The 11,236-nt window shown below is 37.6% G+C and overlaps 1 protein-coding gene across 2 annotated transcripts in view; it reads right to left on the bottom strand.

Moving 5' to 3' along the window:
• Positions 1 to 3,654: 3,654 nt before the first annotated feature.
• The window catches only part of LOC113499858 (neuropeptides capa receptor-like), a 73,309-nt gene continuing 65,727 nt past the window's right edge, over positions 3,655 to 11,236 (bottom strand). For both annotated transcript variants that reach the window (XM_026880432.1, XM_026880431.1), the window contains exons 5-7: positions 9,742 to 9,854; positions 5,309 to 5,492; positions 3,655 to 4,317 (exon numbers count right to left, since the gene is read on the bottom strand). In XM_026880432.1, the coding sequence (XP_026736233.1) occupies positions 3,957 to 4,317; positions 5,309 to 5,492; positions 9,742 to 9,854 (658 nt within the window). In that variant the 3' untranslated portion in view covers positions 3,655 to 3,956. The remainder of the gene's footprint in view (positions 4,318 to 5,308; positions 5,493 to 9,741; positions 9,855 to 11,236) is intronic.

Genomic DNA, 11,236 nt, shown 5'->3' with positions numbered 1-11,236 from the left:
CCCATAAATCAGCTTCTTTTGACTTTGAGATACTATGCGACTGGCTCCCAACAAATATCAGTTGGTGATTATTGCGGTATAAGTAAATCGTCATCTCACAGAATCATACACAGGGTCACTGCTGCAATAGCCTCATTAAGCCGCAATTGTATCGAGTTCCCAGACACAGTGGAAGAGATAAGGAAAACTCAGTTGAATTTTTATAATATTGCAAAATTTCCAAAAGCTTTGGGTGCTCTAGATTGTACACATGTACGGATTCGTTCCCCTGGTGGGGTAAATGCAGAATATTTTAGGAACCGGAAAGGCTACATGTCCATAAATGTGCAAGCGATTTGCAGTGCAAATTTAGAAATTTTAGATTTGGTGGCAAGATGGCCTGGCAGTAGCCAAGACCAAACTATTTGGAACGCTTCCTACAGGAATCCTTTGTTCGAAAGCGGCAAGTATGCTGTATTATTGGCTGATAGTGGGTACATGAATCGGCCTTATATCATGATGCCACTGGACAATCCACAAACCCCAGAGGATATACTATATAATGAGGCTCAAATCAGAAGCAGAAATCCTGTTGAACGCATGTTTGGGGTGTGGAAACGAAGATTCCCTGTACTTGCCTTGGGGATGCAGATACAAGTGAAAAAATGTCTTGCTGTTATTGTTGCAACGGGAATACTGCACAATATTGCAATAAAGGGAAAGGAAGAGTTACCACCAGATGATCCTGAACTTGAGTTAATTATGCCATGGGAAGATTTGTTCCGTCAGGGCCATATCAGGGAACAAAGAAATAATGGAGTTATGAGAGATATAAATCCTAAGCGAAGAGAGCTAATAAATAATTATTTTAAAAGTTTACATTTAAATGCATCTCATAATTGATTTATAATTATTAGTTGTTATGATGTCTTTATTTTAACTGCATTAAATTTTATAGACCGAAAACAGTTAGTACCTTAAGTACAAATGAAAAAATCTTAAGTACAAATAAAAACATGATTCATAAATGTAACTAAAGAATAAAAACATAATGTGGTGTATTAGTTTAATTAAATTCGTTTGTAAAATAAAATAAAAAGTCGAAAATCATATATTTTTTTTTAACATTTCAAGTTCCATTTCCAATTTCTCCGTTCTAATTTTTTCTTGTTTTAACTGTTCTCGTAAAATTTCTTCCTTTAGGGCAGCTTCTTTTTGGGTATTTTTCAACATGTTCTCAATAAGTAATAATTTGCTTTGCAGGACTTTGTCCTGCAAAGAAGTCTTTGGCCTTCTTCGGTGCAGCCATGTTGATGTCGAAAGTTCTTTATTGCCGGAAAGTGTAGTCGACACTTTAGTTTTCAAATCTCTTGGAGTCCAACTGCTCCACTTTTTATTTTCCACTTTCTAAAAAAAAATAGAATAATTATTGTAATTAATTATTTCATAATTATAATGGCCATAAAAGCCACTTGTCTGCCAGTACCTACATAAATATTTTTACCCACCTCAGTTGGAATAATGCCTTTGTTTTTCTGAGACATACTGGAATCTTTAAATATTGGTGAAGAAGGCGCATTGGCATTGAGTACTGTCTGTGATCCCAGAACGACCCCAGACTCGATATCATCCTGGTAAATAAATAAAAAAATTACCTCGTATAATATTATGTTAATTAAAGTTACTATAAAAATATAACACATAAATATACTTTTTTATTAAGAACTTCAATTTCAGTATTTGAATTACGAAGTTCCTGATCTGAGAAATGTATATCAGAGTCATAAGGATTATCAAGTCCATCCAAAGTTGGGCCAAGTAACATTTCCACTTGTCCTTGAAGTGGTCCTGGTGGTGGAATGTCAGGCTTGCCTCCTCCTGCAAAGAAACACAATACTTAGCACGACTTCTCGGAATAAATCTATACACTTTTCTTTTTAAAAACGACTATTGCTCTAAGGAATTTAATCCCTGTGTCGTTGGGTTTCACAAACATACAATTCACATGCAAAAAGACACCCAGACTCAGAACAAGCATTTGTGAATCACTCAAAATAATGCTTGTACTACGCGGGAATCGAACCCACGACACGCGGCGCATAGTGGGTTTGGCGTGATGACCTTAACCACTCGGCTATACCGTACAAGCATTGGATGTGCCTAGCTGTAGCATATTGTGTTCTTCTTGTTTTCAGGCCTAGCTAGTTCATGTTTTAAAACAAATAGCTGTGTCACCTACCAGTTAAAAAAATATTTTTTTTGGCAGCGGCTTTGTCTTTCCGTGTGGTGCGTTTGATGTTGTCCCAGCAGGTTTTTAATTGCTCAACGTGACGCACGTGAAAAGAACTTAAACAATTAAATTCTTCTGCCAGTTTCTTCCACCCTTCATTTTTCGTTGCACTGGTCACGGCATCCGTTTTTTTATTTTCCACGATATCCTTATGCCGTGAAATTAATTCTATCAGGAGTTCTTTTTCGTGTGTGGTAAAATTCGGTCCACGTGTCTTCTTCGACATTTTTTTATTTCAAAAAATCGCGAAAAAATTACACCGCAACAAACCGAACACAACTAATCAAAACGTAAACAACACCTAGATAACTTGACATTTCATTTCAAACGACGTATTATACGACTATGTAAAATGTCGTCCAATTCCATATAAATACACGTCGGAAGCGAGCACTTCAATCTGGTTGCTTAAAATAAGAGCGAATGACTTGCCCGTCATTCAGTTAAATGGCAGATTTACTAATGCCTTGTTAAATTTTTGCCGTGGGACACATGACGACATAACAGACCGTTAACTATTAACAATCCATTAGTAAATGACCGATTATGATTTAACAAACAGAGTATGGTGAAACTGGACCTAAAGTCTATGACGCATGTTTATCATGTGTCATGTGTGTTTGTCATTTGGATACAAAAATGTCGTCCGGTATTGGAAACTTAGGTCGCGTCGATTACGTTGGCTTAAAACGTAAGAACAGAAAAATATTCGACTGTATGTTATTAAAAAACCCTTGTTAGAAAATGTTTTGATGCAAAATGTTGGTCCAAGAAATCAGTTTTATTTCAGTAGAATCTAAAATTAAATAAACGGACATTTCTGTAATTTCGTCAAACACGATGTTTCATTAAGATCAGAGGAACTCTATTAAAAGATGAATAAATCCACAGACTTCATAATAAAGCAGACGAATCGCTTATCTTAGCTGGCAGCCTTCTCTAAAATCCATTAAAAATAAACTTTATGACACACGAAATAAAGTTCAAAATGATTTCTGAAAGAGGTTCCATTACATTTGTGTATGCTCGAATCGTAATGGGGATATAATTTTTGTGAAGTGTCCAACGCTGAGCCAGTGCGACGTGTAATCAGATTAGCTGTTTTTTATGCGGCAATGAAAAACAATGCCGGGTTTGGCCCCGACCTGTCTCTTGTAATATTAGCCTATTGGGGTCTATCTGAATTTATATGTAGATTTGTTTAGTTTGATAACTTACTGATCTAGGTGCAGTACGCCGGAAGTTTTCATCGAAGCCTCTGAAATATAAACTTTATGCATAGTAACAAGCTCAAAAAATGAAAAACTGATTACTTAATGATAATTTTATTTCTTATACACATTAAGTTATTAATTTAAGTACATTAAATGTTGCTTGTCAACGTTATAAACAAATATCACATACTTATGATAGTTTAACGCGTTTCTTACAAAATTGGTGATCAATGAATCATTTTACAAATACTTAAAACATGACTTTATTTACTTTTACGTCTGCATTAACTTACAGTTTTAATAAAAATGTTTTATAAAAATGCTACCGATTATCTTCTAACGATTTTTAACGATTAAGCTTATGCCCCAAATTAACATAACCAACATTCTCAATTCGTCCCACATTCCCAGTATATACAATACCGTAGTTTGAACCTTCACAAAAAATACGCACTTTACAAGAAGTGACAGCCCTACGTGACGTCACCATCGACTTTGTACTCATTGTAGATCAGGCTCTCGTTATTATTACAGAGTGCTGATGTCACGCTGTTCCTGTCATTAATCAGCATGGTATTCATTTTCTTGGGCGTCTCCTGTCTCCACTTCTCGCTGCAGAGGCTGGTGGTCTCGGTGCCGTAGTAGCTGCAGCGCCGGCTCCTCCTGTCGAGGCGGTTCCTCCGGCCCTGGACCTCGGAGCGGACCCTGACGAGGTGCGTGCCCTCGGAGTGGTGGTTCACCATGGTCTCTCTGATGCTGGAGTGCTCTCGGTACCTCCCCTTCTTGTTGATGACAGCTCCGCAGCAGAGGGTCTCCGTGAACGCCATGCGGTACCTGAGGATGAGAAGGTCTTGTCGGACAAGTGGCTTCTATATCTAGAACTTATTTTCAAAGATTTTTAACGCTACTAGGAATGGTAGCTTCCCAGAACTCACTTACGTATGGTTAGTAGAAACTATTTCTAACTCCAAAAACCTTTTTGATAAGGAGAGAAATGTTTCCTGTCAATTTATATAAAAGCAACACAACCTTATCTCTAGTAAGTAATAGTTTCAATAACTGTATCTTAAGATAGCCGGCGAGGTTGAATAACAGTCCCAGTAGTTCGAAAAATGTTGGGATTTATAAAAATATTTCTGCACAATATTTTGTTAGAGAAATGTTCAAAGTATCAGGAGGGGATAACGATGCAGGGTATTGAGGTCAATCCAAACCGAAAACATCTCGGAACTGCAATAATGGTCGATTTTATTTTCATTTTGTTTGTCGTTCAAAGGAGTTCTTAAAGTAACAGTTTGTAATTATGTATTCGAGACGTTTTTTTCATCTCTTCCTTTATGCAAATAAACTCTCAATAACATAGAACGTACTATTCGCCGTTTTTGGCCCATTCTAAAGATATCCTTCTACTCTCAAAATACAGATAAAAGATTCGGAATGGTCTAAAATCAGAGCTGTGACGGGACGTGCTTGCCCCGATTTAGCATGCATTAACATGAACTAAACCATTGCCTTTTACTCTGTACTGTATTTTAGCAGCAATTTCTTTTTAACTAGGGATACGTTTCGCCTTCCTGGTCGTTTATTTTCGAGTTATTATGCAGCCTATGCCACTCAAAAATCATATGGCTTCCTATTGGTTTAAAAAAGTTTTTAAAATCAGATTAGGAATTCATGAGATTATACACCGCAACGTCAAAAAATCATAAGCCTGACTTATGTAAAATGTAGAGGCATGCTATTTTACTTATATCTACATACAAGCACTGTTTTATCCAAAATTTATTGTTTTTATAAAACAAGAGTTTCTAATCCCACCACTCACCTATGGCTCATAACATTATACAGTATGGGGTTAACAGTAGCAGAGATGTAGTAGCAGGCGCCGCCGACGTAGAAGAGGCACTCGTTGATGGTGTGGAAGTAGGGGGACGAGGTGCCGTAGATGAAGAACAGGCGCTGGAAGTGGAACGGGGCCCAGCACACGAAGAACGCCACCACCACCGCCGCTGCGGATGAAATACTGTTGTAGAAATTAAGCGGCAAAAAACTCCATACACATGTGCCTGCACGGATAGCGGTTGAGGTCACCCACAGTGCGCGACGTGGCGCGGGTCCCATCCCCGCGTAGCATACAAGCATTTGTGTGATCCACGGATGCTTGTTCTGAGTTTGGGTGTCTTTGTGCAAGTGATATGTATGTTTCTAAACCCCCGCGACACAAAGATTAAAGTCGTTAATAGTAGAGTCGTTTTTTAAAAATACAAACATTCTCCATATACTCTATCTGATTCTTGTTGCTCGGTGTCAAACGTCACAAGCATAAAATATATACCAGGTTGGTCAATTGAAAACCAAGCTCTATCAACTAATTTCTCAGTCAAATTAATTCCTTGGGTGTCAAGCATTTTATTCCTGTTAAAATCTGAACGAATTAATCAATCTCGCTAAAATTCTTGAATGTCTTTAGTTAGACCGAAGTTTACTAAAGACTCCCGAACAGAAAACCTATTAGATAAGACTTTACCATCTATTAGACTCACAACTTCTACACTTTATCACCTGACTAATGTCTCGCTAACTTCTCACTGAAAAGAGTTTACTAATAGAACTAATTTCAGTAATGTTTGCTCCCGAGATTAAATGAATAAAACATATTTGATTAATCTAAAAGTTTTAGATATAACTAACTGGCTTGGCTACACGGGATCCACATTAGTCTGGAAGGCTGCTAATTGTCTAAATGGTACAGACCTAGACTTCGCACTTACATATGGAGATGAAGTGTGAGCAATGAAGAGGAAAGTGTTGGAAAACGTCAGGTTTTACTGTCTCGGATTAGATGAAATGACTTCATGTTCAGTAATTGGGATTTTTGTAAGGAATTCATTGGTAAATTAAACCTGAAACTGCATTTTATGGTAGGCTCGTCAATCTTTAGTATATCCGATCAAATCCATATTGCAGAATACAAGCAGAGGCGGAGCATCGTCCGTGCCAAATGTGCCCATGAGTTCACGACCTTTAGCACTGATTAACGAGAGAGAGTATGTCCATACTGCAGAAAGACCGGCCTCGGTTTGTTTTGGAAAGTTAAGTTATTTTTTTCTTAATTTTGTCGTCAGTAGATAACACCAACGACATTTCATAATTTTAAGCACTATTTTTTGACATTAACGATTGCAGACATTTGATTAGGCTCGAGAAGCAGGTTTTAAAATTTGTTAACTTTTGTATCATTGTGCCTCGTATGTTAACACAGCATTGTTCTAAATCTTGAATACTTGTTGAATAGTTTAATGGGCTGTGTGTATTATTCTGATTAATCTTCAGACGCTACATTAGGCGGCTACTTAAAGTGACACGTTAAAAGCTTGAGTAATTTTGTAGTTACCACCTAAAGTTTGTCTGAGTACACTACAATATTATGTTATAAGCCAACCTTGAAGTAGGCTGAATATATTTTTGTGCCAACTTATTGTATACTAGCTGTTGCCCACGGGCTCGCCCACAAAATATCGAAATTGATCTTACGGAACATTAAATCGGAAAAAAAGCTATTATATGTGTTAATCCTGGTTATAAACTATCAACATTACAAATTTTGTCTAAATCGGTTTTGTAGTTTTTATGTGAAAGAGAAATTTAAATTGCATACTAAAGGTCCCAATTTTAAAATAGAAAAGGGTGTCAAGCAAGGCGACCCACTCTCACCAAAGCTGTTCACGAGCGCATTGCAGAAGGTCTTCAATAAGCTGCCAGACTCGTGGCAGACACGAGGAATAAATGTTAGTGGCCATCGACTAACGAACCTTCGCTTTGCAGATGACATAGTGATATTCTCCGAATCACATTTAGAACTTGAGAGTATGCTCCAAGACCTGAGCACGGCAAGTTTTGAGGTTGGGCTTACAATAAACAGATCCAAAACTCAACTGATGACCAATAGCACAAAACGTAGGGTCGTGGTAGACGGACAGGATTTGCAGTATGTTGATGAATATGTATATTTGGGCTAGATTATTTCATTTGAGAACCGCCAGGAAAAAGAAGTAGAGAAAAGGATACAGAACGCATGGAAGAGTTTCTGGGCCCTTAAGGAACACCTGAAAGGCAGCTTACCAATTACTCTAAAAAGGAAGCTCATCGACATGTGCGTCCTGCCCGTCCTAACCTACGGTGCTCAAAGTTGGTCACTTACAGAACACCAGAAGTCCAAACTCAAAATTTGCCAACGCGCGATGGAGCGCAGCATACTTGGCGTCAAACTATCGGACCGAGTAAGAAACACCACACTGCGCTCCATAACGCAAGTAACAGATGTCGGGGAAAAAACAGCCAGGGAGTGGGCTGGTCACGTCGCGCGAATGCAGCCTGACCGTTGGGCAAAAATCGTCACACACTGGACGCCGGAGGGAGGACAAAGGCAACGAGGCCGTCCGCGACGAAGGTGGTGTGACGATCTAGTCAAATACGCGGGGCGCACGTGGCCGGAACTTGCACAAAATAGAGAAGTGTGGAAGAGTAAGGGGGAGGCCTTTGCCCAGCAGTGGGATCTAAAACAGGCTACATAAAAAAAAAATGTGAAAGAGAAGCTAAAAAAAAAAAGAACCAACATCCATACATACAAACTTTCGCGTTTATGTTATTAGGATATTTGGTCTAATCCCCATATGCTCACACTGAAACACAAAAAGCGTATCTCTCGTTTTTATGCTTCCAAATACACATTCATTATTATTTTATATTTAAAAACATACATATCCGACGTTTGATCATCAAATATTATTTTACATAATGACCCAAACCGGTCTTTGAAAAAATTACACATTTTCATGATAAAAAATACCCAATAAATATGGATGGGAGCAAAAAATTTAGCAAAAAGTATTTCGTCGACTGATTAAAATTTAAACGATATCGGGACATCGTTATAATTGATAACCAATCTATATTGAAAGGGTTTTAATACAGTTAGATGTTTCAATGGAATCCCAATCTAAATGAATTAATAATATAATGCTTTCAGATTGAAGATTTATTGAATAGATGGAGAAGGCTGAATCAAATCTCGTTAATGAGTCGTCGCTCTTTCATTGTTGTACGACTACCAAAAGGAGTCCAAAATTGTTTTTTCTTGGGATTTCTTTGAATCCAAGACCTTTGAAATTCTAAATCTCTATACTAATCGTTGTTATAGGTTCATCTCTGTCATTAATATCGTCACGTCACTACGGGTTACATTGTTAGGGTTCTGTATAATAGACAAAAATGGAACCATATTAATCCAGCCGTCTGTCCGTCTGCCACCAGATGTATCTTATAAACCGTTACGACTAAATAGTTACAATTTTCACAGATGTGCATTTTTGTTGACATCAGAATATAGTAATTGCAACTTCTATAAACAGCTTCTTCAAATTTTCCGTTAATAAGTCGAAGTTTTTATTATTTCCACTTTAATTATTTTTGTACTGCATGCAACACGAATTTCTATTGCAAAAGCTTACAACTTATCATAGACATAAAATGTGTTATTTTTGTAAACTCCTGACGAATGTCTCGGCGTCTATCATAACAAGTGACATGATGACTTCGTGACCAGCGATCCGTGACGTCAGCTGTCTCGGTGCTTCTGTTTCACTTGATATTATTGTGTTGTGTGCATGTCATTCTTCATCAACATATAACACAATGATTGTACAGGATACTCCAAACAAGAATGGTTTTCTTATTAACAGAAAGTCACAAGAAGTAAAAAAACTTGATAGGGAATATATTTTTTTCGTTTAGTTTTTGTATTAATATTTCACATGTAAAAAGCTCTGTCCAACTTTATAAGTATAAACTGTACCGTACCTTCTAAAACTGAAATTTGAAAAAGAATAATCAAAGCTCACTATCTGTTAAATAATGTCAGAGACAATCCCAAAATTCACCATTAAACAGAAAAACCCAGTAGATATATCTAATCCAACCTAAGATTTGAACCTGATACCTCGTGCAACTCCTACACGATATTTTGCTCCTTTCAACCAGAGTCTTGAAATCTAACAAAACTCATTCACGATATTTTGCTCCCTCTATATTAGAACAGACAACCCACTACCACGTCTTAAAGTATAGAAATATACTCTCGGTTTCGTGATGATGACACTCGCTACACGGTATAGACCAGACCAGAGCTTCCATAGCCACATCGGTTTTACTTCAACACGTGGTGATATCTCCCCTCATCTCCTTCCCAGGACTACTAACCCAGCATCCTGATGATGGTTTTCTTGGACTGTGCCTGGCGCGCCTCCCCGTGCACGCTGCCGTTCACACCGTTCAATGTGCCGGGGCTACCAGGCTTGCTGGCGTGTGTCGTCCTGCAAATATAAGAGGATTCAATATTGATTTCAGCAAATTTTTACCGTATAGGTTTATCAAGAGTATTGTTATAACGAGTTCCTCCGAGTTTCGGAAGGCTCGTTAAATTTTGGGTCCCGACTGTTATTCATATATCTTTGACATTTGTTACAGGTAGTCAGAAGCTAGAAAGTCCAACAACCAGTCTAACTAAGGGGTATCATTTGCCGAGGTAACTGGGTTGTCAGGCTTCAGGTCAAATAGGCAGTTGCTATTTGTAAAACACTGGTACTTAGCTCAATCCGGTTAGACTGGAAGCCGACCCCAACATAGAAGAAAAGTCTAGGCCTATGATGACAGAAATACTTTCATATAGTTCATATCCCTAAAAAAGAGAGGTTACAAGTTACAACTATAGATGTCAGCTTGAAAATTCTTTAATACGCAGCATAACGAAAAGCCACAGGTTTACAAATTGGAGCAAATAAAAGGACAATAACAAAGTTACTCGTCCCGGGACGGATCGTAAAGCGGATTCCACAACATCCTATTTTATTTCAATCGCGCTCTGATAAACTCAGCTTAACTGACGTCAGGCTTCAGTATTTATGTTAGTACCCAACTCCTATACTGGAATTTTAAAATCCATTTATTTTCCCACGTTTTTATACACTCACTTTCTTCTTTGTTTGTTTGTCGTTCCGGTTGGATTTTTGCAACTCAATTTTGAGGCACTTCCCGATAAGCTAGCTGACTGAATTTTTTTAGGGTAGTTTCAAACCTAATGACATGCAAATTACAAGTGTAAAAACGTCTGGACCGATTTTGATGAAATTTCAATGGAGCGAATTTAAAAACGTGGGTTATTAGATGTTTTAAATCGATTAATTATTTGTTTTACTGTAATTAAATAACGGAATATAATAAAAAGATACGAAATTCTTTCACGAATTCGAGGAGAGATACCAAAACATAGAAAGATGGTACCAAAGTACCAAAATATGAAGAACTTCAGCAACTAATTGCGTATAAAGTTAATGTTGGAGCTAAAATCACGGAGTTCCGTAATTAAATGCGGTGTTTACTAAACGCGGAACTGAATTCCGGATGTGTGGATCAGGAAGTGCGGATGTGTTTAATGTTACGGTAATGGGGATAAATGTGTTGTGATCATTTAATTTAAAGTAAGATTTGGTAGCGTTTACGTAATTTACGGAAGCAATTAGGGAGTTTTATGCAAATTAATGATAGATGGCGTTAGTGAAGTTTTAATTGAATGGTTTGTGTGTTTTACATTTTTATTGTTAAAGGCATCATGGAAATCATTGGAAGGTGCTCAGATAAGTATTTGCGTGATTCACGAATGTCTGTTCTTCATCTGGGTGGCTTGAATATATGCAAC

Source organism: Trichoplusia ni, chromosome 13, assembly GCF_003590095.1.
Source record: "Trichoplusia ni isolate ovarian cell line Hi5 chromosome 13, tn1, whole genome shotgun sequence".
Classification (NCBI taxonomy): Eukaryota; Metazoa; Arthropoda; class Insecta; order Lepidoptera; family Noctuidae; genus Trichoplusia; species Trichoplusia ni.
This window is presented reverse-complemented; position numbering and strand designations above follow the sequence as displayed.